A 25735-nucleotide genomic window follows, 5' to 3' on the forward strand; every position below is an offset into this window, starting at 1 on the left:
AACCGCGCGCTCGACATGCGCGTCGCGCGTCGCGCGTCGTCCGCGCTCGTCGCGCTCGTCGCGCTCGTCGCGCTCGTCGCGTGCGCGCCCGCTCGCGCGCTTCGCGACGGCGCGCCCGCGGTCGACCCGCGCGAGTACACCTCGTGCCGCCCGCTCGAAGCGCCCGCGCTCGAACGCTGCGCGTACGTCACGCAGAACCCGCTGTGCGCGCGCGACGAAGCGCTGGTGCCGTATTTACGCCTGCACTACTGCTCGCTCGCGGGCGATGGGTTCGCGAGCGGGATCGCGAGCGGGGCGCTCGCGCTGACGCTCTTCGCGGCGCTCGCGAGCGTGGCGGAACGCTTCTTCGTCCCGGCGCTGCGAAACATCGCGCGAGGACTGGCGCTGCGGGATGACGTCGCGGGAGCGACGCTGTTGAGCTTTGGAAACGGGGCGCCGGATATATTCGCGCAGATCGCGGCGTTGAGTCACGAGGATGTGGCGGAGAGCGCGGCGTTGGCGGTTGGCGCGGTGACGGGCGCGGGCGCGTTCATCGCGAGTTTCGTGTTTCCGTGCGTGGTGTTGATCGCGACGAGAGCGGCGAGCGGGCGGGGGTTGGTTTTGGATAAGTGGAACTTCGGGAGAGACGTGGGGTTTTACGCCGTGGCGTCGGCGATGGCGCTCGGATTTTTTTTGGACGGGCGCGTGGAGGCGTACGAGGCGGCGGCGTTGTTTTCGCTGTACGCGGCGTATTTGTTTGTCTTGCTTTCGGGGCGAAGGCTGAAGCGGTTCGCGCGCGCCGTCGTCGCGCTCGTTCGCTACGGCGGCGATGATAGCGATAGTGATAGTGATTCATCCGTCGCTTGGTCGGATGACGAAGCGGCGGGCGAGCTTGTGCGAGACGCCGACGTTCGCGCGCCGATGCTGGAGACGGGCGATGACGGGGACGGCGACGAGGAAGCGCCAGTCGAAGGTGACGACGACGGCGACGACGACGACGATGACGACGACACGCGTTCGACGTCGTCTGATTCACACAGACCGATCCTGTTGATGATTGGGCAGAACGTGGCGCACGCGTTCAAGAAGATGGAGATTCCACTCGTCGCCACGCTTCGTTTGACAATGCCAGAGCTCGGCGACGAAACCGTCTCGATGCGGCACGCGGTGGCGTTGCCGATCGGTGCGCCGCTGTTTTTGTTATTCGCCACGGGTATGATGCCGGATCATATACGCTGGGTTGGCTTGAGTTATGGTATCGGCGTCTCTCTCGTGTGCGCGTTCATCATCGTTCAGTCGTGGTCGCACATTGGCGATGTAGCATCGATTCGCGCGTTGCTCGTCGCAGTTGCGTTTTTTCAGTCCATACTGTGGATGAACACGGCGGCGAGCGAGCTCGTTTCTTTGCTCAGCGCGATCGGCAAGGTGACTGGCGTGAGTGAAGCCTTACTCGGCGCGACAGTCCTCGCGTGGGGGAACTCAGTCGGTGACTTTGTCTCCAACACCGTCGTCGCTCGCGCGGGCAACCCGAACATGGCAATCGCCGCGTGTTTTGCAGGGCCACTGATGAATCTTCTCGTCGGCACCTCGTTCGGACTTTTGCTTCACGTCGCCAAATACGGCCCTGTCACCGGCTACGTCATGCCTAACGAGCTGATCTTGCTCGGTGGTGCGCTGATGTTCGCATTGTTTTACGCGCTCTTCGTCATACCCTTCGTGCACAAGTGGCGCGTGGGGAAGAACGCGGCGTACGGCATGATTGGCTTTTACTTTTCATTCTCCATAGTGTACGCGTTGACGAGCACGCATTGCATCTTCCGAAAACCTTGGCTTGGGCCACCGCAGTAGACATTTGTTGTTGTATTGTACATTACAAGGATCTCGCGTACTCTTTCGCGCGTTCCAAACTACCGTCGAACGCCTCCGCGAGCGCTCGCGCTGCGTCTTCCGCATTTCGTGGCTGTCCCCCTCGCTCGAATAATTTAATCCAGTGGCGCTTTCGAAAGTTAATGAACCAGTTATTGACCTGCGTCGCGTCGAGTTTTGTTTGCGCGATGAGTTCGCGCTTATCATCTTCAGTCGGGTACGGCCACACGATGTTTTCGGACCACCAGTTCTTTAGCACCTCTGTGGATTGGTCTGGAAGCTTGCCTTTCTTTCGTTTTCGCATGAACTCCGACTTGAGCGTCATAATACTGCTCGCGTACTTACGTTTAAGGGCTTCTCTGAGTCGTTCCTCGTGGTCGCGACGCTGTTGCGAGTTAGACAGTATCTGATCAAAGTCGCCGCTCGCCGCGGCGTGCTCCGCCGCCGTAGCCGGCGCTCGGCGTTTGCTCTCTGCGGCTTCACCTCGAATATCGGCGCTTTTCACCACATCCGAACGCACTTTCCGCGCGCGCGTCTCGAGTTCTCGACAGCACGACTTCGCGTCTTCGTATAGCGCGTGTAGCTCCTTGACGTACGATTCAAGTTCGTGCGTGCACTCTCGCATGAACCGGTCCAAATCTCGTTGCGGTACGTCATGCGCGCCGCCCGAGCTCGACGCGTCTTCATTCATCACCTGAACCGAGTACAACATCGCATCGCGCTCTCGATCGAGCGCTTCCAACACATCACCCTCAGCGCCAATTTGCCGGCACTCGTAATACGCTTCCACAAGCCGCGGATACATGGGATGAGCGCGCACCGCGAGCGTCATCTCCTCTGAATCCGTCGCGCTCTCGCTCGAGCCCGTCTCTCTAACCTTTGTCCCGATGAACGCCTCGATTTCATCGGCAAAACCGGGCAACGCGTCGACGTCGTCGCAATCAAATCCGCGCGCGCCGTCGTGAAAACAATCGTGCGTCGCGCACGCGAGCACATCCCACTGCGCCGACTCCACGCTCGCGTCAAAGTCCATCGAGTCGAACATGTCGCGCGCGCGCCGGTCTCAATTCAGTCCCACGCCGCGTCTTCCCGCGCCCCGCTCGAACGGCACCGCACTGTCAACCACCACAAATCGCGCGTCCGGCGCCGCGGAGCGCTCGCCGCGCGCGCGACCGTGACGCCTCGCGTCGCTCGCCGCGCGACGAAAATAGTTCGCCGCGCGCCGCAGAGTTAACAATCCAATGCTCACGCCTCCAGACCGCGCCGTCTCGAAACCCGAGACGCGTCCGGGACGCCGCGCGTCGACGCAGGCATGCGCGATGTGCTCCGCGCCGTCGCGCGCGCTGCGTCGACGTCGCGCGCGCGCGCGGCGACGCTCGACCGCGGCGCGGCGTCGAAGCGTCACGGCGCATTCGACCGCGCTTTCCGACGTTTTTCTTCCTCGGAAGACGACGTCGCGGCGAGAGTGCGCTCGAAAGTGCGCGCCGGGGAGCAGCCAGACTTCATGGACGTCGCGGGGCACGTGTTCGCGAGGCGCGAGGGCGCGAGCGCGCGGACGGGTGGTGGTCGCACGCGCGGCGAGCGAGGCTGGGACTGGCACGCGTGGCAACTGCTCGTCGCGTGCGTGCCCGCGGCGATGTCGTACGCGTGCGTGATGTATATCGATAAGAACTACGTGCCGGTGTACGTGAATGAGATGGAGGCGCGCGAACGGGCGAGGGAGGCGAAGATTATGGAGACCACGGCGCCGGCGGACGCGAGGCGCGACGAAGAGGCGACGAGGCTGCGCGCGCGATTGGCAGAGTTAGAGGCGAGCGTGCGCGAGGTAGGGGCGCGCATGGCGAGTTTAGAGCAACCGAAACCTAGCGAAGACGCGCAAACGGCGAGTGAAGGCGAGAAATCTCGAACGACGGCGTGAGGCGAGCGCGTTCAATCTTCTCGACGGAGTCGCGACGCAGCACACTAGTCCATAGATCCCACGTAGCGCTTGAACACATCAATAGTTAGTTTACATTCCATCATCACACGCGTCCGCGAAGCTTAGACTTCTTCGGCGCTCGAAAATCGACGCGGGTCGTCCCCGCCGACGCCGCCTCCTCGCGCCAGTAGTGATACGACTCCGTCATCTTCATCAACGTCCCAGACGAGTGCTGCATCGCGTTCCTCTTCCTATCCATCACCATCGCGCTCAAATCATCTCCGTGCGCTTTCACCAGCGCCTCCACCACGCGCGTTTGTTTCGGCGTCAACCGCTTCGGCGCCGAGAACCCGCTCGTTTTCGTCTCTCCCAGCAGCGCGCGCGTCTCGTCCCCGTTCGACGTCGCCAGCGTCGCCACCGCCTCTCGCACCGACGCCCCCGGGTCGTCCATCGCGTTTCGTCCGCCGCGTCCCGCGACGTTCGCGTCGCTCGCGAGTCCGCTCGCCGCGTAGTTTCGCGTCAGCGTCGCGTCCACGTTCCAGGGCTCGGTCGCGCGCGGCGCGCCGGGCAGGCTCACGACGGCGTGATCGACGCGCGCGCGACCGGTTTGGAAGTTTGTCGTGACGCCGACTTTTTGCGTCTTCTTCCCGGCCGCCGCCTTGGCGCGCTTCTTGCGACGGAGCGAACCAGCCATGGCGACGGCGGCGGTTCGCGTCTTGCACTGCGGCCGGGCTCGGCGCGCTCGGCGCGCGCGCGTCGGTCGTTCGGTCGGCGCTTCTACGGTTACAATCGCGCGCGTCGCGTCGCGCCCGAGCTACGGCTACTCACATCGGATCGTCCTCGAAACTCTTCATCATCATGTTCCCCAACAGCACGTCGTCCACCGTCGTCGTCTTCGCGCACCGCAGCACGCTCGCGAGCTTCGCCGCGAGCTGGTGCTTGCACGCCAACGCCTCGCCTCGATTGACGCACTCCCAAAAAAACGATCGACACGAGCAAAAGTGCGCGGGAAAGCACAAATACGGCGCCCTTTCGTGCGCGCCGCTGCCGTGCACGGCGTACATCGACCGTCCGCTCCTCTCGGCGACGACGCGCCGCACGCGTCCCGCCTGCATCACCTCGAGCGCCTTTTGCAGGTGTTTCGCCCCGTACAGCCACGCCAGCGCTTCCAGCGCGTCGTCCGGGACGTCGATCGCGCGGTTCGCATCGCGCGCGACGCGCGCGCGCCTCGCGAGCGCGTCGAACGCCGCCTCGGCGATCGCCGCGCCGCGATGTCGCGCGTCGTTCGACGCGTCGCGCCAGCGCTTCGGATTCGAATCATCCTCCGCCTCCGACGTCGACGTCGCGCGTCGTCGCGCGGGCGCCGCGCCCATGAACGCGGGCACCGACGACGCGTTCGCGTCCGCGGCGTCCCGGTCGACGTCGCGCGGCATGGCGCGTCGGCGTCGCGCGATGGCGGCGCGAACGGGCGCGCGCGCGTCGTCGTCGGCACATCGCGACGGCATGCCCGCGGTCGTGCGTCGAGGCGAAGAGTCGAGCTCGGACGACGACGACGACGACGACGACGTCGACGCCGTCGCGTGCTCGCCCGAGCGCGCGCGCGCGGCGTCGCCGACGACGCGAAGCGCGCGCGCGCGCGCGACGAACGACGGCGACGCGCGCGACGACGCGCGGTCGAACGCGGCGCGCGTCGTCGAGCGGCGACGCGCGGTGGTGGCGCGCGACGCGAGCGACGACGACGGAGGCGGCGCGCGCGCGCGCGCGGGCGCGGACGGACGGGGGGAGGGCGCGCCCAACACTAAATTCGTCGCGGCGTGCGTCGCGCCGCTGCGAGACGGACCGATCGCGCGCGCGGCGGTCGCGGCGAAGGCGCGCGATCGAGATTTGGGGATATTATCGCAGACGTCGGCGTCGATGACGAGGGTGAACGCGCACGCGAGGGAGGCGGCGTTGGCGGCGAGGGAGGCGGCGGATACGACGCGGCGGTTGACGCGACGGCACGGACGAGACGACGACGACGACGACGAGGCGTAGGCGTGGGCGGCGCACGTTTCGGGGCACACGGAGAGGTGGTATTTCTTAGACGACGTGTAATAGAGCTTAGCGATGCACCACGAGGGCGACGTCGTCGCCGCGCGCGCCGCGGCGCGCGCGCTCGCCGGCTCGAACGAACCGCCTCGCCGCACACGCGCGCGCATCGATCGCTCGCCCGCGCGCGCGCCATGTCCGCGCGCGTCGACGACGATGCGCTCGCGGTGTGCGTCAGAGCCGCCGAGCGCGGGCGCATCGCGCGCGTGCGCGACGACCAAACCGTGTTCAAAGATGAGTGCGCGTTCTCGTTCGACTCTCCGTTGAGCGCGCACGGCGTGTACGTCAACGCGGAGACGCTGTTCGGGTACTCGCGAAAGTATGTGGCGCTAGACGCCGCGCGCACGGGGTGCGAGGTGTACGTTCGGGTGAAGACGACGCGGACGTTGAAACCGACGAGCGAGGGCGAAGCGAAGGACGAGACGCCGACGACGCTCGGATTCGGTGTCGACGGTGGATTCGCGAGTGAGAGCGATAAATACGACGTGGATACGACGTATGCGTTAGTGATCGCTCCCGATTTCGACGATGTCTCGCGCGCGCTGCCTTTGGAAGGATTACCGGAGACGCTTCGCGAAGCGTGCGAGAAAATCGCGCAAAAGCAAGGCTTCCACGACACCGAGGAGACGAAATCTTGGCAAGAGATTCGCGAGGTGTCCAGGTACGCGCTGGAGCTCGCGCAGGAGGACAACGGAAAGAAGATTCCGAGCGATCCCTCGAAGTGGCGTTGCGAGGAGACCGGAGAGAGTGGAAACTTGTGGGTCAACTTGAGCGACGGTCACATCGGGAGCGGGCGCAGACATTTTGATGGGTCGGGTGGTAACGGGAGCGCGCTGCGGCACTACGAAGCGATGAAGGCGCAAGGAAAGCACTATCCGCTGGTGGTGAAGCTCGGTACGATCAGTGCGAACGGCGCGGATGTGTATTCGTACTCCCCAGACGAAGACGACATGGTGGAGGATCCGTACTTGGCCGTGCACCTGCGACACTGGGGAATCAACATGCTGTCAATGGAGAAGACGGAAAAGAGCATGGCTGAGTTGCAAATTGAGCTCAATAAAGGTTTTGAGTTTGACAAAATCACCGAGGCCGGGTCGCAGTTGGAGTCGGCGTACGGGCCGCGACTCGTCGGCTTGAAAAACATGGGCAACACGTGCTACTTGAACTCGGTCATGCAGGTGCTTAAGCAAGTGCCTGCGGTGTGCGATCGGTACTTTGACAAATATGAAATCTTTCAGAGCGCGCCGGAAGATCCCGTGACTGATTTCCCGACGCAAATGTCAAAACTCGTGAATGCTCTCGTCTCTGATGAGTACGCGAGTCCAGAGGCTGAGAACGCGGCGGTGGCGGTGTGCCCGCGCATGTTTAAACAGCTCGTCGGCAAAGGACATCCAGAGTTTAGTACTGGTCGTCAACAAGACGCGGTAGAGTATTTCCAGCACTTGTTAGACGTGATGACTCGCGCTGAACGAGCTGCGAGCTCGCGAGTATCAGCTGGTCCACCGACTGCGGCGCAGTTTACGTTTGAGATCGAGGACAAGCTCACGTGCGTGGAAAGTGGGAACGTGCGCTACTCGACGCGAAAGGACAACATCCTGTCGCTCGGTATTCCTTTAGACAAGGCAACGAACAAGGCATCGGTTGCCGCTTTCAAAGAACGCGAGCTCAAGCGCCAGAAAAAGGAGGAGGAGGACGTGGAAGAAATCGTGCGACCCGAGGTGCCGTTTTCTGCGTGCCTTGAAGTCTTCGGCTCGACTGAGACCGTTGAAGACTTCTACAGCACTGCGCTCAAACGCAAATCGATCGCGTCAAAAGTGGCGCGCATGAAGACGATGCCCAACTTTCTCGCGGTGCAGCTCAGGCGTTATTACGTTGGTGACGATTGGACGCCGAAAAAGCTCGACGTCCTCGTCGACGTCCCGAAGACGATTTCGCTCGAGCATCTTCGCGCGCGGGGGCTACAGCCTGGGGAAGTCGAACTTCCCGAAGACCAAGATGGTGCCGCCATGGAAACCTCATCCACGCCAGCGCCAGCGCGCGTTGAACCCGACATGGCGATCGTAAGCGCGCTCATGTCGATGGGTTTTAGCGAAAACGGAAGCAAGCGCGCCGCGCTCGCGACGAACAACGCGTCTACTGAGGTGTCGATGGAATGGGTGTTCGCGCACATGGAAGACGCGGACTTCAACGAGCCGCTTCCCGATCCATCTGAGTTACCATCTGTGAGTGCTCCATCCGCGGTGAATCCAGAATCGGTCATGATGCTCACGTCCATGGGCTTCGGCGAAGACGCCGCGGAGGCCGCGCTCAAGGCGTGCGCGGGGAATCTGGAGCGCGCGGCGGACTGGTTGTTTTCGCACGCAGATGATCTCCAATCGGCGATCGCTCAAGTGAACGGTGCCACAAACGATGTGGGTACGGACGTCGACAGCACCACGCTGGACGGCGCCGGCGAATACGAGCTCTTTGGTATCATCAGCCACATGGGCGGGAACACGAACTGCGGGCATTACGTCGCCCACGTGGAAATCGACGGCAAGTGGTACATCTTTAACGATCGCAAGGTGGCGCTTTCGAGACAGCCGCCTACCGACCTCGGTTACTTGTACGTTTTTAGAAGACGATGAATTCCATCGCAAACTCGGAAACTTGCTTCGCCACAACTACTGGGCTGTTGCGTCACCGCTGTCGACTGTGCTCGGCATGGATCCGATTCGATTCCACGTCGCGCATCCAAAGCTCTGAGGACTCTCGAAAACTGTTTAGCTTCGATTATCGATTGATATTCTACGTGAATCTTCCTCGTTTTCTCTATGTTTTTCCGCGAGCGATTTATCGTGCGCCACCGTGGTCAACGCGACGCCTAAAATCGTAACAATGGCGCCGACGATTTCACGCACGGTCAAGATTGGCGTACCTACGAGGGCGTGTGAAAACAATGTTTGAACGATTGGCAACAGCGTCAACGACACGCTCGCGACGAGAAGTGGCAGGTTTTGAACCGCAACGGTAATCGCCAAGTGTCCCACAGCGATGAGTACACCAACGGCGATGATGAATCGAACATCGTCGCAGTGCGGCCAAGCGAACACGCCGTAAGGCGGAGTGAGTGACCAGTCAGCTTGATCTGGCACGATCGCAAGAATTAGAAACGAGCACATCATCATGATGATAGTTGCAAATCCTTGAACGATGAAGACGCTTGCATTTGTAATCCTGGGTTGTAATCCTGGGTACATCGCATTCTGGGTGCGCCGCATGGATGCGATGTACCCAGCGTACGAGATGGCCGAACAAAGTGCAACGAGATCACCAGTGATCGTAGACGGGCGTTGCTGATCACGACGGTTGGAATACGTCGTTGTGATGATTGCCCCAGATATGGTTACGCCCACGCCGAACCACTCCGTCCGACTTGGAAACGTCACCAACTCGGACTGGGCATGTCTACTCACGAAAGCAGCACACGCGGCGCCGAGCAAAATGAAAACGGGATGAACCTGCGCGAAGAGCGCGGTCCGAGGAAACGTCGTCATCTCTAGAGCGATATTCCACGTCGCGTACGACAGTTCTAGGCACACACCGACGACGAAAAGGGTGAGAATGACCGTTTTCGTCCATCGGATGCTATCGTCAGTAAAACAAGACCAACAGAGCGAAGGAAACAAAAACATCGCCGAAATCTGACTCCTCCACGAATTGCGCACAATAGGAGGAACCTCGACTAGGTCAAACATCGGGCCGCCAATTCCACAGGCGCACATCACGACGAAAAGCGCGAAAATCCCCGTCCAACGCGAACGCGGTGCCATGTTGTGAGGACGCACGTGCGACATTAAGCATCTAATACAGCATCTAATACACCACAACCGGTGATCACTAACGCGCGACTAAGCATCTAATACACCACAACTGGTGATCACTAACGCGCGCGTCGGTTTGATCCACGCCGCCTTGGCCTTTCCCGCCCGCGAATCGCCTACGAGGTTGGCCAACGCGTTATACGCTCGCGCCGTCTCGCTCGGCTTGAATGTTTTTTCATTCGAAAGCCGCTGCACGACGTCCAAACCTTGTTCGACGCGACCAAAAACGATGTTTTTGTTGTCGAGCGACGGTACCGGCGCTGGACCAGTCGTAATGAGAAATTGAGCCGTCGTTCCGTATTCGCCATCCTTCGCCGCTGACTCGAGCGCCAGACTCACCGTGCCCGGCCTAAAGTGCCGTCCCTCGAACGCGGACGCGCGCGTGACGTCGCCGTTACTAAACCTCTCCCCGCTCAGCGCCGAAACCTGCCCCAGTCTCGGACTCCCGCTCTTACCTCCGACGACGTACCCGTTGCCTTTGTCGATTTTATGAAACACCGTCCCCGCCAGCGTCGGCGTCGACGCCGCGTTCGAGCACAGCGCGAGAAAATTCCGCACCGTATCCGGCGCGGCGTCGCCGTACAATCCGACGACGATCCTCCCGAACGGTTCCGGCGTCGCGCACAGCGCGCCGCCGTCGTCGCCGAGCGCGCGCGCCGCGTTCGCCGCGCCCTCGCACGCGCCCACGTCCAGGTACACCCTCGCCGTGACGTTCGCCGTCGCGTCCATCGCGCGCGCGCGCGGCGTCATCACCGCCGCCGCGCACGCGCCGACGAGCGTCGCGCGCCGTCCCGTCGTCGCGTCGTCGTCGTCGTCGTCGTCGTCGTTCGTTTTCCCGTTTTCCAGCCGCGCGCGCCGCGCCGCCGCGCGCGCCGTCCCTCGCGCCGCGCGCGCGTCGCGTCCGACCGCGCGCGCGCTTCCCGCGTCGCGTCCGACCGCGCGCGCGCTTCCCGCGTCGCGCGCCGTCGCCGCCGCGACGCCGCGCGACGCCATCGCGCGCGACACTGCGGCGCGCGCATGCGCTGCATCGCGTCCGCGTCGCCGTCGGACGCGCGCGTCGTCGGTCGCGTGAAGCGCATCCACGCCTACGCGCTCAAGGGCGCGCGCTCGACGACGCTCGACGCCGCGGTCGTGCGTCCCGGCGGCGGCGTCCCCGACGACCGCGCGTTCGCGCTGCTGCGCGCGGAGCACGCCGAGCGCTGGCGACGCGACGGCGCGCGCGACGTCCTGCGCGCGGGCGAGGGCAAAGACCCGGGACATCACTCGAACAAGCACCTGTTTCACCAGCTCATCACGGACGGCGAGCTGGCGCGCGTGCGGGGACGCGCGTTCGGCGCGCGCGGCTTGGCGGTGGAGTGCGCGGCGAGCGGGAGGACGCTGGCGACGTGCGCGGACGCGGCGATAGAGAGCGAGCGAGCGAAGATCGAAGCGTTTTTCGGGACGCTGCTGAAGGGCGCGCGCGGGGCGCCGACGCTGACGCGGGCGGATGGGTGCTCGTTCGCGAACGTCGGCGGACGGCCGGGCGAACACACGCTGCACGTGAACACGACGGCGTCGGTGAGAGAGGCGTACGAGCGAACGTCGTCGTGGGAGCGAACGGGAGAGACGATGGAGGATTTCGCGCGTCGATTTCGACCGAATCTCGTCGTCGAGGACGCGGGCGACGGCGCGTTGAAACCTTTCGACGAGTTCGCGTGGTGCGGTCGAGACGTTCGCTTCGGCGAAGTCGTCGTTCGCGTCGACGAACCGACGATTCGATGTCCGAGCACGCGCGTCCGATACGACGAATCCGGCGACGCCGGCGCGAATATCGACGCCGGCGCCCGTCCCGACGTCGACATTCGCGCCGCGTTTCCCGCGCTCGAGGCGTCCATATTCGGACGCGACCCCGTCGCGCTCGCCGACCGAGGCTCGTATTTCGGCGTGTACGCGCGAGTCGTCGTCGGCGGCGTCATTCGCGTCGGCGACGACGTCGCGTTGTTGCCGTGACGTTCATCGCGTCGAGTCTCCTGGAAGTCTCGCCCGTCGAGTCTCGCCCGTCCGGCGAACCGGGAGTCGCGGCGTCGACCGCTCGGGAGCGCCCGGCGGGAGTGCCCAGTGACGACGCGCGATTCGGTGTCGATCTGAATCGGCGTCACAAACCCGCGCGGCGACGCTCGTGACCATGCTGAGCCACGCCATCGCGTTCAGTAACAACAAAGGAGGGTCCGGGAAGACGTTCATGGCGTTTCAGATCGCGTGCGAGGCCGCGAGGGCGCGGCCGGAGTCGAAAGTGTGCGTCATCGATTTCTCGCTGTACAGCGACATTAGCGCTTTGATGCTCGGCGGAAGCGCGCGCGAGGGGATCGGTGCGCCCATGCGCGGTCTGCAGACGTGCGTGGACATCACGGAGGCGGATAATCGCGCGGAAGGGCTGGTGCGCGCGCTGGAGGTGGCGGCGCAGGCGAGAGGGGAAGGGGACGAAGCGAGACGCGGCGAAAACGGCGGACGCGCGGGGCAGAGGAGCGTGTTCGGAACGTGGTTCTCGCGCGCGGGGAGCTCGGCGCAGTTGAAACACGAACCGCGAACGGATGTGGATTTGACGGATTTCATGATTCGTCCGCACGACGTGAACGAGGAAGTGCCGAAGAACTTGTATCTGGTCGCCGGCGCCGGCACGGTGAGTTGGAATAGCGAGACGACGGCGATGGCGACGGATGATGAGATGGAGATTCCTTTGTGGGCGCGCACGGGAGATGAGTGGGTTGGCGCTGGAGAAGTGTTTCGCGACGCCGTGCAGGCGTTGCCCGAGGCCTTTGACGCTATTTTTGTCGACACCGATCACTTGGCCGCGTGCGTGTTGACCAAGCTCGCGTTCGCCGCGATGGATTCCATCGTGATTCCTCTGAGTTACAACGACATGGATTTCAACCGCCTGTTCGCTGATATCACCGGTAATGGATTGTTCACCGATGTTTTGCGGACGATGGACGAGCAAGGGCAGCTCCGAGCGCGCGTGAAGAAGTTTATGTTTACGCGCGTCGGGAGCACGGCGAACGCTCCGCACAAGTCTCCGGGCGGCATCGCCTCGCCGTTCACTCCGACGAAAACGTCGACGGCTCAGATGGACGATATGGCGAGACAAATCTGGAGCGCGTGCGACCAGCCGCTGTACAAGGCGTTATTTGCAAACTTGGACGCTCTCGAAGCCGAGGGCGGGAACGTCGTGCAGTCCTTCATGACTGAATACTTTGGTATGTTCAAGCTCGTTCCAGAACTCGCCTCCCTGATCTCGACCATGAACGGTATCCCAGTGTGCGGCATGACCTCCAAGTCCTACACCGCCGCTAATGGTCTGACTGGCTCCACCGGCTCGGCGGTTTTGAACAGCTTGAAGGCTGAGCTCGCGGCGAGCACGCAAACCATCTTGGACGCGCGATACAACGCCGCGATTTCCTCCTCGTAATCCGAGCGGACGACGCAACCGTGAAGAATAAACACGCATAAACGAAAGTAGCCCGCGCGCCGCCGTACAGTCGGCGCGACTAGCGAACCATTGTAATCCACCAATTCCTGCATCGACCAGCCGCCGCGTCGTCGAGACGCGCCGCCCGCACACTTCGCCTGGCGCGCCGGTTCTTTCATGCGAGTCAAGCGCGCGCGCAAGGTGCGAAAGTACCTGCGCTACTACCGCTCCGCGCACGGTTTTCGCGAGCCGTACAAGGTGATTTGCGACGGAAACTTCATCGCCGCCTGCGAAAAGCTCAACCTCGGCGACGCCAAAGACGTCGTCGCCAAGTACTTGGGCTCCAACGCGAAGGACGTCAAGGTGTTCACGACGCGATGCGTGCAAGAGGAGCTGCGAAACATGGGCCCGGAGTACAAGGGGGCGTCGATGCAGACGAAGAAGTTGCACCTGGTGGGCGGCGGACCGGCGCCGGGAGAGGCGACGGCGGCGGCGTCCATCGTCGACGCGTGCGGGGCGAAGAACGAGGAACGATTCGTGGTGTGCACGCAAGACGATACATTGAAGGAGAAGTTGCGCGAGTGCGCGGGGGCGGTGCCGATTGTGTTCGCGCACACGAGTGGGTTGCAGATGGAGCCGCCGCCTGACGCGACGGCTGGGGGATTGACGTCGCAGCAGGAAGAGGTGCTGGGATTGAGCGCGGAGGAGCTGCGCGCGCTCGGGGTGGATGAACGCGAAGTGCGCGATGTGTACAAGGTTCGTACGAACGTCAAGTTCAAGAAGAAGTCGGGTGGGAAGAATCCGTTGAGTTGTTTGAAGAAGAAGCAAAAGGCGGCGCCGACGCCGACGCCGACGCAGGGTGGGGAGAAAAAGAAACGAGCTCGACGCAAGAAAAAGAATAGCGAATGATTCTCGCGAGTAGCAATCGCGTGGGATGAATGGGTAGTGTGTATATTACGAGAACTAAAACATGTTTGATCCTCCACGAACGCGAAAATCATTTCGCTATTAATCCGCATCCATGTCGGCCGGACCCTTGCCACTTTCGATCGTTGCTTTCGATTCCGTGATCGCCGCGCGCAGTTCTTCAAACATCTCCAACGCCGCTTCGTCGCCCCCGCGTTGACGCACTATCTCTTCGCCCTGTTCCAAGTGTTCCAACGCGACGTCAAACTCGAGCGCGCCGTGATGCGCGTACGCGAGCATGTACCAAACGTCAACGTTGTCGTCACGCTCGCGAAGAAGTTCACAGAGAATGTCGATAGCAATCTCGGTCGTGGTGTCCAGTTCAAGTAACAGCTTGGCGGTCTCGAACCTAAACTCAAAAGATACGTTGAACTCGTGTTGAAACTCTTCGGCGCCGTTTTCTTCGTCCTCGTCCCGATGCATCGCCCCTTGACGCCACATCTGTATGGATTCCTTCAAAATCTTCAGCGCTTCGTCGGTTTTTCCTTGTTCGTTTCTCAAGCTCGCTAACAGCTGCAAAGGCTCCGCCGAGACCGGATCGCTCGCTTTCGCGCGATTTATCAACTCCTCCACCTGAGCGCTCGTCTCCGCGTCCATCTCATCAGCCGTCCCGAGAATTTGCTCCGCCAGCGCACAACACGCCGAAGCGTGCGCACCTTGCGCGTCTTCATCACCCTTGTGCGCCTGTGCCTCTAATATCGCCAACCCTTGTCTCGTACACTTCGTCGCCGCCTCGCCGTCGTCCAGCAACTGCCCCAGATACATAAACTTTTCGTACCCTTCCGTCGGCGACAGCATCGCCGCTCGTTTCAGCGCCGCGATCGCCTCTTCTTGCGTTCCAAACTCCGCGAGCGTCATCGCCAGCGTCTCCGCCAGCGACGCATCATTCGGATGTTTCTTCGCCTCGGCGCGCAGCGTCGCGAGGCCCTCGTCGACGCGACCGTCCTCGATCGCCGCGTACGCCCCCTCGATCGCGCCCTCGATCGCGACGACGCGCGACGTCGTCGCCCCCCTCGGCGGTCCCGATTTCGCCTGTTTCGCCACTCCCGGCTTCGCCGCGCGCCGTCTCCCGCCTTGGCGCGCGCCCATGGTCGCGGTCGGAGCAATGGAACTCCGAATTCGATTTCGACTTCGCGTCGCCTCGCGCGCGTTCGACGGCGCCCCGCGCGCCGCCGCTCGACCCGCGCGCGACGCGCGCGCGCGCTCGACGCTCGCTCGCGCGCGACCGCGCGCGTGCGTGCGAGACGCGGTGCGACGCGCAATGCCGCCGACGCCGAGTGGCGGCGGCAGAATGACGCTCGCCGGCGTCGCGACCGCGCCGCGCGCGCTCGCGGACACGCGACGGGCGACGATGGCGAAGACGATCGTCGGCGCGCTCGCGCCGCTCGTCGCGGCGCGCGCGCGCGCGAGCGACGGCGTCGTGATCGTGGAAGAAACCGTCGGTCGCGGCGTCGAGGTGCTCGCCGGCGTCGACGTCGTCAAGGTGAATTACACCGTCGCGCTCGCGTCGAGCAAGGCGAGGGTCGACTCGGCAAAGTTTTTCGTCTTCGGCGTCGGCGCCGGAGAGGTGGTCGAAGGATTCGACGCGATCGTGGGCGGGGACGGGGCGACGCCGCCGATGCGCGTCGGCGGCGCGCGAAGAGCGGTGGTGCCGGCGGCGCTGGCGTACGGCGATCGCGGCGCGGGGTGCGATAAGACGGGAAATGCGTGTTCGATTCCGCCAGGGGAAGATTTAGAGTTCACCGTGGAGCTTTTAGAGGTCAAGTGACGCGGCGCGCGTTGCTTTGTAAATTACAGCGACTCAACGCGCGGAGAGACTGGCGCACGCTTTTTGCGCGGCGTCGTCGAGGTCTTCGGCGGTGACGATGGTCATCCCGGACGACTTGAGAATCTTGTTCCCAGCCTCGACGTTCGTTCCCTCTAATCGCACGATGAGCGGGACTTTGAGATCGACTTGCTTGGCCGCGGCGACGATGCCGGCGGCGATGACGTCGCACTTCATGATGCCGCCGAAAATGTTCACCAAGATGGCTTGAACTTTCGGGTCGGCGGTCAAAATCTTGAAAGCTTCGACGACTTGCTCTTCGCTCGCGTTCCCGCCGACGTCGAGGAAATTCGCGGGCGAACCTCCGTAGAGTTGGATGATGTCCATGGTCGCCATGGCCAAACCCGCTCCGTTCACCATGCATCCGATGTTGCCGTCCAATCCGATGTAGTTCAAGTCGAATTTGCTCGCCTGCACCTCGCGCGGATCTTCCTGCGATGTATCGCGAAGGGAGAACAACTCGCTCTGTCGATATTCGGCGTTGTCGTCGAAGTTTAACTTGGCGTCCGCGGCGACGACGCGTCCGTCTTGATCCTCCGCGAGCGGATTCACCTCGATCATCGTGCAGTCGGTCTTGGAGAACGTTTCGTACAACCCCATGAGTTGTTTCGCCGCCTCATCGACGTGTTTCAAAATTCCGAGTCGTTTCACCAGCTCGTCCGCCTGCGTCTTCGTCATCCCGCGCTCGATGTCCAACCGCATCTTAATAATCTTCTCCGGATGACTCTGCGCCAAGTCCTCGATCGACGTGCCGCCCTCCGCGCTCGCGATCACCAACGGTCCCGCGCTCGCCCTATCGAGCGTGATCGCGAAGTACATCTCCCGCGTCAGCGTCATTTTCTCCGCCACGTACACCACGTTCACCGGTTTCCCCGCCGGTCCGCTCTGTTTCGTCACCAACGTCCCCCCCAGCATCTTCGCCGCCGTCTCTCGCGCGCGCGTCTTCGCCACCGCGTGCACCCCTCCCTCGAACCCGCTCGCGAACGTCCCGAGTCCGCGCCCACCGGCGAGGATCTGCGACTTCACCACCACCTCGTCTCCGCGCATCGCGCGCGCGGCGTCGTCGACCTCGTCCAGCGTCCCGCACGCCGCGCCGATCGGCACGCGCACGCCAAACTTCTTCATGATTTCCGCGCCTTGGTACTCGTGCACGTGCAGCGCGCGCCGCGCGACGCGCGTCCACGGCGCGCGTTCGCGCGTCGCGCGTCGCGCGATCGCGATCGCGATCGCGCGCGACATCGTCGGCGCGCGAGGGAGTGACGCGCGATCGCGATCGCGCGGGCGTAACGACTTTGCACCGCGCGGGCGTCACTCGTCGACGCGCGCGCGCGATGGCGACGTCGGCGCGCGACGTCGGCGCGAGGGACGACTCGCGAGACGCGGTGACGGCGTTCGCGAGCGCGGGGGCGGCGTCGCTCGCGAGCGCGGTGTATTTCTGGAGGAAACGCGCGACGATGCCTTTTAAAATCAGCGCCGCGGCGACGTGGTTGACCGCGGGACCGGCGGCGGTGCTGTGGTACGCCCCGTCGCGGGCGTCGCTGGAGCGGGAGTTGGCGGAGAAGGCGGCGGCGCGAGGGGCGAGCGCGCGCGAGGACGCGATACGGCGCGACGGGGTCGCGGCGGCGAGGACGCTGTTGGAGAAGAGAGCGAGCGAGGAAAGCTAGGAGAAACTACGGGTGGGCTAGACTATTCGCGGCGCGCTGTTCGCCCGCCGCGCAGCGGGAACACGCGCAATCGAAGGCGTAGGAATTCGCGAGACGCGCGCGTCTGGCGTCGCGCGGAGAATCGGCGTCCACGTACGTTATCGTGAGCTCTTCGCCCGGAGCGATTTCGCGAAGCGCGCGAATCGTGAGCGACGAATCGCCGTTTTCCCAGTGCGTGTGACAGTTGGGCGCGCACGAGTGATTGAGTAGGGACACGTACTTGTATACCGCCGAACCCGACGCGGTGCCTTGCGTGATGGCGTCCAATCCGGCGGATAGGACGTCCTTGAAATCCGTCGTCGACGCCGCGGCGTCGACTGGAATTTCCACTCGGAACGAGTTTAAATGAAGACGGGACGTGATTCCGGCGTACCACGCGGGTGTGATGATATCTTTCCCCGCGTCGCCGAATGCTCGTCGCAACACATCGCACTCTTCGAGCCACTGCGCGGGCGGATTGGTTTCCACGTCGTTCGCCGCGCACAACCATTCCAGCGTGCTCTTGTTCAACGCTCCGCTGGCGATCATAGACGCCGCTCTGGCGGTGATCAAAGGAAATTTTAAACCACCATTCTTTTCGCAGTACGCTTCGAGCTCGCTCAAATCCACCCCGTGCGTCTTTTCGAAATCGCCGTACGCCAATCGACGCGCGTCGGCGCACGATTCGCACGTCGCCCCGCCCGCGGACGCCCGCAAGCACCACTCGCACCTCGATCGCGCGTTGTCCATGGTTCTGTGCCACATCAACGGTCTTTCCCGCGATATGACCGCCTCGTTCGCCGCCAGCGCGCGCGCGGCGTACGCCCCTCGCCCCGAACGCGCCGTCGCGCCGATGAAGAACGCATCCTCGGCCCCGTACGTGGGCACGCTTTTCGACGCATCCGTGCGATGCGAGCGCGCGTCCGACCGCCGCGCGCGCGCGCGAGAAGCTCTCGCGCACCGCCGCGCCGCCGCGCGCATGCGATCGCGCTCGGCGATGCGCTCTGCGGCGCCGCGCGCGCGAGCGTTGGATGACTGACAATGGATAACGCGGGAAACGAGACGGCACACCTCGACGCCGCGCTCGCGAGCGATCGCGCGCCGCGATGACCGTCGCGCGAACGATGCAAACCTCGCCCGTCGTCCGCGCGCGCGCGACGACGCTCGCGAAGCGCTCGAACCGACGCGCGGCGACGAAAACGATCGTCACGCGCGCGAGCGCGGGCGACGCCTGGGGACCGTGCTCGTGCCACGGCGGCGCGCATCTCTCGAGCGAGCGCAAGGCTGAGCTCGAGGCGGTGTGCGCGGCGATCGGACAGGCGGGGAAAGGGATCACGGCGTGCGATGAGGGACCGGGGACGATCGGGATGCGGTTCGAGAACGTGGGGGTGACGAATACGGAGGAAAACCGACGGGCGTATCGACAAATGTTGTTCGAAACGCCCGGGGCGAACAAGTACCTGAGCGCGGCTATTTTGGACCCGGAAACGTTGTATCAAAAGAGCACGACGAACGGGAAGCTGTTCCCGGAGGTGCTGAGCGAACTCGGCATCGTGCCGGGCGTGAAACCGCACTTGAAGGTGTACGCGCTGCCGGGCCAGAGCGGAGCGACGGTGATGCAAGGCTTGGACTCGCTCGCGGTGCGATTGCAAGAGTACAAAGACGCCGGGTGCAAATTCGCCAAATGGCGCTCGCCGTTGGAGATTGACTTGGCCACCGGTCAGCCGAGCGAGCTCACCATCGAGACGAACATGAAGGATTTGGCGCGATACGCGTTGATTTGCCAAGACGTCGGCTTGGTGCCGATCGTGGAGCCGGATATTTCTCTCAAGGGTGATCACGACCTTGAGACCGCGGTTCGCGTGAACGTCAAGGTGCAGAGCATGCTGTTCAAGTCGATGCTCGACCACGGCGTGTACATGGAAGGCGCGCTCCTCAAGTCCAACATGGTGAACCCGGGTAAGAAGTGCAAGACCAACTACACCGTGGACGAACTCGCGATTGCGAATCTGCAAGTCTTCCGTCGATGCTTCCCGACCGCCATGGTGAGCGCCAACTTCTTGTCCGGCGGCCAATCGCTCGAAGACGCCGCTGCTCGCCTCGATGCCATCAACAAGCACAAGTCCGCGAAGGATCCTTGGAACTTGTCTTTCTCCTGGTCTGCGGCGCTGCAGATGCCACTTTTCGAGCTTTGCCGAGGTAAGACTGAGCTTCCGCTCAAGGAGATGGGTGACTTGTACATCGCCGAATTGGAAAAGGCAGGCGCCGCCGCGCTCGGCCAATATTCGCGCAACGGCAAGGAGGGCGACCACTCCGCCAAGTAAGACGGCGTCGTACCACCACCGTCGCGAGTGATATCATATCATATCGAAAATCTCGCGTACGTCGCGCGTATCCCGTATTTTTAATACACGCATCCTCTACCTGCCTCTCGCACCGTCGCTCGCTCGACCAAAAAGCGCATCCAGCAGCGACCATCTTTATCCACGTCATTCACGCGCGCGAGCGGTGCAGGTCTGCGATCCAATCGCCTAACACGCGTGTCGCAATGTTCGCTCCGTCAATTTCGCGCGCGACGCCGTGTGTGGCGCTCGAGCGCGCCACGACAACGCGACGAACCACCCGCAGACGTCATCACAACACGCGCGCATCGACGCCCGATGACGCGTCCGCGCCGCCTGCGCTCGCGCGTTCGCGGCGCGACTTCGTTCGCGACGCTGTTTTACTGTCGACGCTCGGCGTTGGGCTCGCGGCGCGCGCGGATGCGGACGTCGACGTCGACGTCGCGCCCGCGGCGGCGACGAAGACGCCGTGCGTGCTGATAACCGGCGCCAATTCAGGCGTGGGGTACACGGCGGCGAAACAGATCGCCGCGCAGGGCAAGACAGTCGTTATCGCGTGCAGAAGCGTGCATAAGGCTGAGCAAGCGGCTCGAGAGTTGAAGGAAGACGTCGGCGCGAACGCGAAGGTGGTGACGCTGCCAGTCGGTTTGGAACTCACGGATTTGGCGAGCGTGCGCGAGTATGCGCTCGCGTTTTTAGATCGTTCGGATTTGGCACTCGAGGCATTGGTGTGTAACGCCGGGATCATGGCGGCGCCGTTGGAGCGCACCACGCAAGGACACGAATTGCACTTCGGTATTAACCATTTGGGACATTTTTTACTCGCCGACGCGCTGACGCCGGCGTTGAGAGAAACCAAAGGGCGCGTCGTGAGCGTATCGAGTTTGCTCTCGATGATTGGCGATTTCGCGTTGGACTTAGACGACTTAGATTGGAACAGACGCGAGTACGACCCTTGGTACGCGTACGGTGCGTCGAAGGCGCAAAACGTCTTGTTCGCCGACGAATTCGCTCGCCGCGAAGGCAAGAATGGTATCGTGGCGAACAGTTTGCACCCAGGAATCGTAACGACCAATTTAGTCCGTTATTCGGTGCCCGACTTGGTGCAGTCCAAGCGTGATTTGGCGAAAGAGCGCGAGAGCTTCGCGGGGCGACTCGCGGCGAAAGCTGGCATTCGCAACCCGGACGAAGGCGGCCGGACGTCCGTCTGGCTCGCCACTTCCGATGCCGCGGCGAAAGAAACCGGCAAGTTCTTCATTGATCCTGGTTTGGTTTACCCGGGTGCCACGCGCGCGCAACTCGTCGAAGCTGGCGACTGGTTCTTGTCGAGTGGTACCGAGTTTTTGGCGCCGCAGCTCGGGATGCCGGAAAAATTGTTTGAATGGCGCACCGAGGCTAACGCGACCGCGCTCTGGTCAAAGTCGCAAGAGATGGTGAGCAAGTACACAATCTAGTCTTCGCAATTAAATACAGCACATTGACGCCGCGCGTCTACCAACGTTCACGAAGCGTCAACCACCGCTGGTAATTCTTCATCGCTCTCCAACTCAAACGTTTGCACGCTCGTGTCGTTGAACGCGCCTTGCACGGCAAACGTATCCCCCGGATCAAGCAGTGATGCGCGAGCGATGGACGACGCCGCGATGACGTGCGAGGGTCGCTTCTTCTCGGGATCCGCGCTCTTCGCTCGCCATCGATCGGCGTACGTCTCAAACGTGTTCCCGACGCACACTAAATCTCTCAACGCGCCCACGCTCCAACGCGCGCGAACGACGTCTTCGTACAAGTGTCCCTCACAATGCGGCATGTAAAACACCACCAACTCATCCCTCGTCGACGAAGACGCCGACACGTACTCGTCGCACCTTTCCCGCGTCAACGTCTCGCATTCGTCGCCGTCGCCCGCGAGCACCTTTTCGTCCACAATCGTAAAGCACGGATCGTACGCCTTCAACCGCACGCGCGTCGCGTCGTCGTTCGACCGTTCGCGCAACCGCTCGCACGCGCGCGACGCGAACGCGAGCTGACACCTCGCCGCCGCGCTCGCGTCCGGCGACCCCAAACCCAACGCGAGCACCGTCACCGCCCGCCCGCGCGCGCGCGTCGCCGCCGCGTCGCGCACCGCGTCGACGGCGGCGTCCAGGCGCGACGCCGCGCGCACGTCCGCCGTCGCGCGTTCGACGCGCGTCGCGCACGCGGCGACGCGCGCGGCGAGTTCTTCCGCCGACAGCGCCGCTTCCTCGGCGCGCGCGTCGACGGCGCGGTTCGTCGCCGCCGCGCGCGCGGCGAGCGCGGCCTCGGCCCTGGCGCCGATCGCGCGCTTACCCGCGCGCGTCACCGGCGTCCAGGCGTCGTCGGGCGCCATCGCGCCGCCGCGACGTCGCGCGCGCGGTGTGACGTTTCGCGACGGCGCGCGCGCGTCGGCCGCGTCGCGCGACGGCGCGCCCGTAACTTTCGCGAGCTCGCGGCGCGCGACGCGCGCCGCTTGGCTTACGGGTACACTAAATACGCACTGTACCTGAAAGTGTCCGAACCCTAAATTTTTTTGTTTACGACGCGAACCGACGGTTTTGACGCGACACTCTCGAGGCGACGCTCGGGCGTTACGACGCACACGACGACGCGCGAGGACGACGACGACGACGACGCGCGAGGACGATGCGGGTGCACATCAAGCCCAGGCTGCAGCAGGAGAAGTGGAGCCTGTACTGGAAGACGTCGATGTCCACGAGAACGTTCGCGCTCGACGAATTCGACTTGGAGGTGAAGCACGACGAGACGACGGCGAAGGAGGTGAGGACGCGCGAAAACTTTGAAATGCGGCATTCGATGACGTTTCACGCGCGCAGGTGAAGGCGAGAGTGGCGGAGTTCATCGGGCTCCCGCCCGTGGAGACGTTGCATCGATTGGAAGAGTTCGTCGAGCCTTGGGAGTTGATGTGCGCGCGAGACGACGCGACGGCGACGGCGAAGACGCGACTCCGTCGATAGTCTCGCGAAACGTGACTGACTGCGTCGTGAATTGACCTGTGTTTCCGATTTAAAACAGTATGTATAACGGCCGCGAGCTCGATGACGGCAAAACGCTCGCCGCGTGCGGCGTTCCGGCCGAAGACGGCGTGAGCGTCGTCGTCGTACGCAAGCAGCTCGTCGCCGAAGGTTGGAAGCTACGATTTGAAGATAACGAAGACTCGGACACGGAAGACGACGATTTTTAAGCCATCGTAACGACGCGCGCGGATGTAACGTAACGTGATCATGAGAAGCGTGCGATTACATTGCGGGTTCCTCCGCGTCTTGCGTCTCGGGCGCCGATTTCGTGAACTCGGCCTCGAACGCCATGACTTGTGATTCCGCCGCTTGCACGGCTTCGCGGTCCATGAGCGCCAAGAATTCGTCCAACTTCCCGATCGCGCTCTTGCTCGCCTTGCTCGAAAACTTGGCGTACTCGGCGGCTTTGCCGCCTCCGACGGCGCCCATGTTCTCGAAATACTTCGAGTAGTTGACCTTTTCCATGTACTCCAAGAAATCGAACGCGATCTCGCGCGCCTTTTGCTCTTTACTCCCGCTCAAGTACGCCGCGGCTTTGAATAGATTATCCTTCACGTTGTTCGGCGGTCCCACGACGCGACTCACCGTCGAGTTCAACTCGTCCCACGCGCCGTCCTCCGCCAACGTCGCCGCCCTGCGCAGCAACTCCCGACTCCGCACCACGGGCACCAAATAAAAGAACAACGGTTTCACCGGCTCCGGGCTCTCGATCGAGATCTGACTCAGCCCCACGAACGCCGCCGTCAGCGCCGCGCCGACGATCGCTCGTCGCCGCACCGTCTTCTCCTCCTCCTCCGTCATCCCAGCCTCACCGACCCCACCCGCCTCGCTCGGCTGTTCGCGCACCAAGAACTCCATTCCATCTTTCAACCACGCGTCGCCCTCGCTCCTCGTTCCGAACAGCGTCTCTCGCTTTCCGACGCCGTCCACGCGCGCCTTGCCCGTCGTCCCGCGCGGCGTCTCGCGCGCCAGCTCGTCCACCGTCTTCACCGTCGCCGCGCCGCCGCTCTTCGCCTCCAGCGCCGCGCGCAGGCGCTCGCGATCCTCCTCCGCGCGTTTCAGCCGCTCGACGACGTCCGCGAGCGACGCCTCGCTCAGCGGCGCGTCGTCGCCGTCGTCGTCGCGCGACGTCGACGCGCGTCGCGATCGCCGCGCGTCGCCTCGTCGCGCGCGTCGCCTCGTCGCCGCGCGGACGCGCGACGACGCGCCGCGCGTCGTCGTCGTCGTCGCGCGCGCGCGCATGGCGTCGCGTCGCGTCGCGTCGCGGCGTCGCGCGTCGCCGTCTCGCGCGTCGTCACTTCGCGCGTCGATGCGACGCGCGGCGTCGACGCTTCGCTTCGCGGCGCGACGCGAGGCCTCGAGCGCGAGCGCGCGAAGGGTCGTCTCGGGATCGGCGTCGCGCGCGCGCGTCGGGACGGCGCGTCGCGCGCGCGCGCGCGCGGCGAGCATGCGCGCGCGCGTCGACGGCGGCGGCGGCGGCGAACGCGTCGCGGACGCGCGCGGCGAGGAGACGCGCGGCGAGGGCGCGAGCGCGAGCGAGGGCGGTAAAAAGCAAAAGCGCGACCCGGCGGCGTCGCTGGGCGTGACGGGGATGCGGAACTTTACGCTGAAGCACGGCGCGCTGCTCATGACGGAGGCGAGCGCGTTCGCGGATTTGAACCTGCAGGAGGCGAGTAAAAAGGTGAGAGGGGTGCGCGTGCGTCAGCACGTGAACCCGCTGACGAAGAGGTTTCAAACGCAGGCGCCGGCGCCGGCGTGGAGGGAGGTGTATAGGGACGCGGGGAAGCCGTTGACGATCGACGTGGGGTGCGCGGGCGGGCGGTTCGATTTGTTGTACGCGAAGCGGAATCCGGATAAGAACGTGCTGGGGTTGGACATCCGCGAACCGCTCGTCGAACGAGGGTTATCGTGGGGAGAGGCGTCGGGGGTGGTGGATAACGTGCACTTCGCGACGTGTAACGCGACGGTGTCCATCGGGGAGTGGATCAAGAGTTATCACGAGACGAGCGGCGCGACGGTGGACTTGGTGACCATTTTACACCCGGATCCGCACTTTAAGACGAAGCACAAGAAGCGTCGAATCGTGCAGGCGACGATGGTTCGGCAGCTGGCGAGGGAGATGCGCCCCGGTGCGCGCGTGTACTTGCAATCGGATGTGGAAGAGCTCACCGAGGACATGCGCGAGAAATTCGAGCGCTTTTCCGACGGGTGCTTCGATTTGGACCATGAGTTGTACGACGTCGACGACGTTCGCGCGAAGGCGACAGCGGCGGCCAACGAACCAGTGGATGATAACGACTCTGACGACGACGATGGGTGGCGATCGACGTGGGTGCACGGCGGATGGCTGAGCGAGAATCCAATCGGCATTCCTTCAGAACGCGAGGTGCAGACGCTCGGCGAAGGGCTTCCCGTGTACCGAGTCATGCTCCGTCGCACCGAGAAAGCCTGTGCAAACTAATTCGATGTTACAATAATTTCTTTCCTATACGTTACTGGTCGACCCTCTGCTCGCCGAAGTCGCCGCGCGTTGCCTCGAAGCTCGCGCTTCGATTAAACGCGAAGATGGCCCCGCCGCGCGCGGTTCGCTCGGCGCTCGCCGGGGACTGCTATTCGTCGAGAGACGCTGGATGTATCCAAACAATCCGCCGTTATTTGGCGCGCTCGAGCGGACGTATTCGCCACGCGAACTCATCGAACCGGACAGCGGT

At 63.4% G+C, this 25735-nt stretch overlaps 22 protein-coding genes across 22 annotated transcripts; 12 read left to right on the forward strand and 10 right to left on the reverse strand.

Moving 5' to 3' along the window:
* Nucleotides 1–15: 15 nt before the first annotated feature.
* Nucleotides 16–1827, forward strand: OSTLU_87097 (CaCA family transporter: sodium ion/calcium ion; the record flags this gene model as incomplete). The annotated part of the gene is made up of 1 exon (XM_001417303.1): nt 16–1827. One exon carries the CDS (start codon nt 16–18, stop codon nt 1825–1827), a length of 1812 nt encoding a protein of 603 aa, XP_001417340.1.
* A 139-nt stretch (nt 1828–1966) lies between these two features.
* Nucleotides 1967–2698, reverse strand: OSTLU_5313 (predicted protein; the record flags this gene model as incomplete). Its single annotated transcript, XM_001417550.1, has 1 exon — nt 1967–2698. A coding segment is annotated over one exon (732 nt), but the record flags the coding sequence as incomplete, so codon positions are not given.
* Nucleotides 2699–3499: 801 nt separating this feature from the next.
* Nucleotides 3500–3763, forward strand: OSTLU_31356 (predicted protein; the record flags this gene model as incomplete). The annotated part of the gene is made up of 1 exon (XM_001417304.1): nt 3500–3763. The coding sequence occupies one exon, from the start codon at nt 3500–3502 to the stop codon at nt 3761–3763; it is 264 nt and encodes an 87-aa protein (XP_001417341.1).
* Nucleotides 3764–3866: 103 nt separating this feature from the next.
* On the reverse strand, nt 3867–4457 carry OSTLU_92656 (predicted protein; the record flags this gene model as incomplete). Its single annotated transcript, XM_001417551.1, has 1 exon — nt 3867–4457. One exon carries the CDS (start codon nt 4455–4457, stop codon nt 3867–3869), a length of 591 nt encoding a protein of 196 aa, XP_001417588.1.
* Nucleotides 4458–4587: 130 nt separating this feature from the next.
* On the reverse strand, nt 4588–5136 carry OSTLU_31358 (predicted protein; the record flags this gene model as incomplete). The annotated part of the gene is made up of 1 exon (XM_001417552.1): nt 4588–5136. The coding sequence occupies one exon, from the start codon at nt 5134–5136 to the stop codon at nt 4588–4590; it is 549 nt and encodes a 182-aa protein (XP_001417589.1).
* An 849-nt stretch (nt 5137–5985) lies between these two features.
* Nucleotides 5986–8478, forward strand: OSTLU_87099 (predicted protein; the record flags this gene model as incomplete). The annotated part of the gene is made up of 1 exon (XM_001417305.1): nt 5986–8478. One exon carries the CDS (start codon nt 5986–5988, stop codon nt 8476–8478), a length of 2493 nt encoding a protein of 830 aa, XP_001417342.1.
* A 135-nt stretch (nt 8479–8613) lies between these two features.
* On the reverse strand, nt 8614–9525 carry OSTLU_31360 (predicted protein; the record flags this gene model as incomplete). Its single annotated transcript, XM_001417553.1, has 1 exon — nt 8614–9525. The coding sequence occupies one exon, from the start codon at nt 9523–9525 to the stop codon at nt 8614–8616; it is 912 nt and encodes a 303-aa protein (XP_001417590.1).
* Nucleotides 9526–9741: 216 nt separating this feature from the next.
* Nucleotides 9742–10443, reverse strand: OSTLU_31361 (predicted protein; the record flags this gene model as incomplete). The annotated part of the gene is made up of 1 exon (XM_001417554.1): nt 9742–10443. One exon carries the CDS (start codon nt 10441–10443, stop codon nt 9742–9744), a length of 702 nt encoding a protein of 233 aa, XP_001417591.1.
* Nucleotides 10444–11322: 879 nt separating this feature from the next.
* OSTLU_31362 (predicted protein) lies at nt 11323–11703 on the forward strand (the record flags this gene model as incomplete). Its single annotated transcript, XM_001417306.1, has 1 exon — nt 11323–11703. The coding sequence occupies one exon, from the start codon at nt 11323–11325 to the stop codon at nt 11701–11703; it is 381 nt and encodes a 126-aa protein (XP_001417343.1).
* A 115-nt stretch (nt 11704–11818) lies between these two features.
* Nucleotides 11819–13277, forward strand: OSTLU_31363 (predicted protein). Its single transcript, XM_001417307.1, has one exon. The coding sequence runs from the start codon at nt 11879–11881 to the stop codon at nt 13157–13159; it is 1281 nt and encodes a 426-aa protein (XP_001417344.1). The 5' UTR covers nt 11819–11878; the 3' UTR covers nt 13160–13277.
* A 59-nt stretch (nt 13278–13336) lies between these two features.
* Nucleotides 13337–14068, forward strand: OSTLU_92660 (predicted protein; the record flags this gene model as incomplete). The annotated part of the gene is made up of 1 exon (XM_001417308.1): nt 13337–14068. The coding sequence occupies one exon, from the start codon at nt 13337–13339 to the stop codon at nt 14066–14068; it is 732 nt and encodes a 243-aa protein (XP_001417345.1).
* Nucleotides 14069–14140: 72 nt separating this feature from the next.
* OSTLU_31365 (predicted protein) lies at nt 14141–15375 on the reverse strand. Its single transcript, XM_001417555.1, has one exon. It carries the CDS (start codon nt 15212–15214, stop codon nt 14168–14170), a length of 1047 nt encoding a protein of 348 aa, XP_001417592.1. The 5' UTR covers nt 15215–15375; the 3' UTR covers nt 14141–14167.
* An 11-nt stretch (nt 15376–15386) lies between these two features.
* Nucleotides 15387–15893, forward strand: FBP14-1 (peptidyl-prolyl cis-trans isomerase, FKBP-type; the record flags this gene model as incomplete). Its single annotated transcript, XM_001417309.1, has 1 exon — nt 15387–15893. The coding sequence occupies one exon, from the start codon at nt 15387–15389 to the stop codon at nt 15891–15893; it is 507 nt and encodes a 168-aa protein (XP_001417346.1).
* A 33-nt stretch (nt 15894–15926) lies between these two features.
* On the reverse strand, nt 15927–17206 carry OSTLU_31367 (predicted protein; the record flags this gene model as incomplete). Its single annotated transcript, XM_001417556.1, has 1 exon — nt 15927–17206. The coding sequence occupies exon 1, from the start codon at nt 17187–17189 to the stop codon at nt 15927–15929; it is 1263 nt and encodes a 420-aa protein (XP_001417593.1). The 5' UTR covers nt 17190–17206.
* A 75-nt stretch (nt 17207–17281) lies between these two features.
* Nucleotides 17282–17614, forward strand: OSTLU_31368 (predicted protein; the record flags this gene model as incomplete). The annotated part of the gene is made up of 1 exon (XM_001417310.1): nt 17282–17614. The coding sequence occupies one exon, from the start codon at nt 17282–17284 to the stop codon at nt 17612–17614; it is 333 nt and encodes a 110-aa protein (XP_001417347.1).
* A 6-nt stretch (nt 17615–17620) lies between these two features.
* Nucleotides 17621–18382, reverse strand: SDG3512 (predicted protein; the record flags this gene model as incomplete). Its single annotated transcript, XM_001417557.1, has 1 exon — nt 17621–18382. One exon carries the CDS (start codon nt 18380–18382, stop codon nt 17621–17623), a length of 762 nt encoding a protein of 253 aa, XP_001417594.1.
* A 356-nt stretch (nt 18383–18738) lies between these two features.
* On the forward strand, nt 18739–20025 carry OSTLU_24461 (predicted protein; the record flags this gene model as incomplete). The annotated part of the gene is made up of 2 exons (XM_001417311.1): nt 18739–18744; nt 18910–20025. 2 exons carry the CDS (start codon nt 18739–18741, stop codon nt 19954–19956), a joined length of 1053 nt encoding a protein of 350 aa, XP_001417348.1. The 3' UTR covers nt 19957–20025.
* A 422-nt stretch (nt 20026–20447) lies between these two features.
* OSTLU_5484 (predicted protein) lies at nt 20448–21065 on the forward strand (the record flags this gene model as incomplete). The annotated part of the gene is made up of 1 exon (XM_001417312.1): nt 20448–21065. A coding segment is annotated over one exon (618 nt), but the record flags the coding sequence as incomplete, so codon positions are not given.
* Nucleotides 21066–21475: 410 nt separating this feature from the next.
* OSTLU_87106 (predicted protein) lies at nt 21476–22042 on the reverse strand (the record flags this gene model as incomplete). The annotated part of the gene is made up of 1 exon (XM_001417558.1): nt 21476–22042. A coding segment is annotated over one exon (567 nt), but the record flags the coding sequence as incomplete, so codon positions are not given.
* A 590-nt stretch (nt 22043–22632) lies between these two features.
* On the forward strand, nt 22633–22964 carry OSTLU_31373 (predicted protein; the record flags this gene model as incomplete). The annotated part of the gene is made up of 2 exons (XM_001417313.1): nt 22633–22767; nt 22824–22964. 2 exons carry the CDS (start codon nt 22633–22635, stop codon nt 22962–22964), a joined length of 276 nt encoding a protein of 91 aa, XP_001417350.1.
* Nucleotides 22965–23246: 282 nt separating this feature from the next.
* OSTLU_15178 (predicted protein) lies at nt 23247–23825 on the reverse strand (the record flags this gene model as incomplete). The annotated part of the gene is made up of 1 exon (XM_001417559.1): nt 23247–23825. The coding sequence occupies one exon, from the start codon at nt 23823–23825 to the stop codon at nt 23247–23249; it is 579 nt and encodes a 192-aa protein (XP_001417596.1).
* An 826-nt stretch (nt 23826–24651) lies between these two features.
* Nucleotides 24652–25485, forward strand: OSTLU_37097 (predicted protein; the record flags this gene model as incomplete). The annotated part of the gene is made up of 2 exons (XM_001417314.1): nt 24652–25256; nt 25377–25485. 2 exons carry the CDS (start codon nt 24652–24654, stop codon nt 25483–25485), a joined length of 714 nt encoding a protein of 237 aa, XP_001417351.1.
* Nucleotides 25486–25735: the final 250 nt, after the last annotated feature.

This window comes from Ostreococcus lucimarinus, chromosome 4 (assembly GCF_000092065.1).
Source record: "Ostreococcus lucimarinus CCE9901 chromosome 4, complete sequence".
Classification (NCBI taxonomy): domain Eukaryota; kingdom Viridiplantae; phylum Chlorophyta; class Mamiellophyceae; order Mamiellales; family Bathycoccaceae; genus Ostreococcus; species Ostreococcus sp. 'lucimarinus'.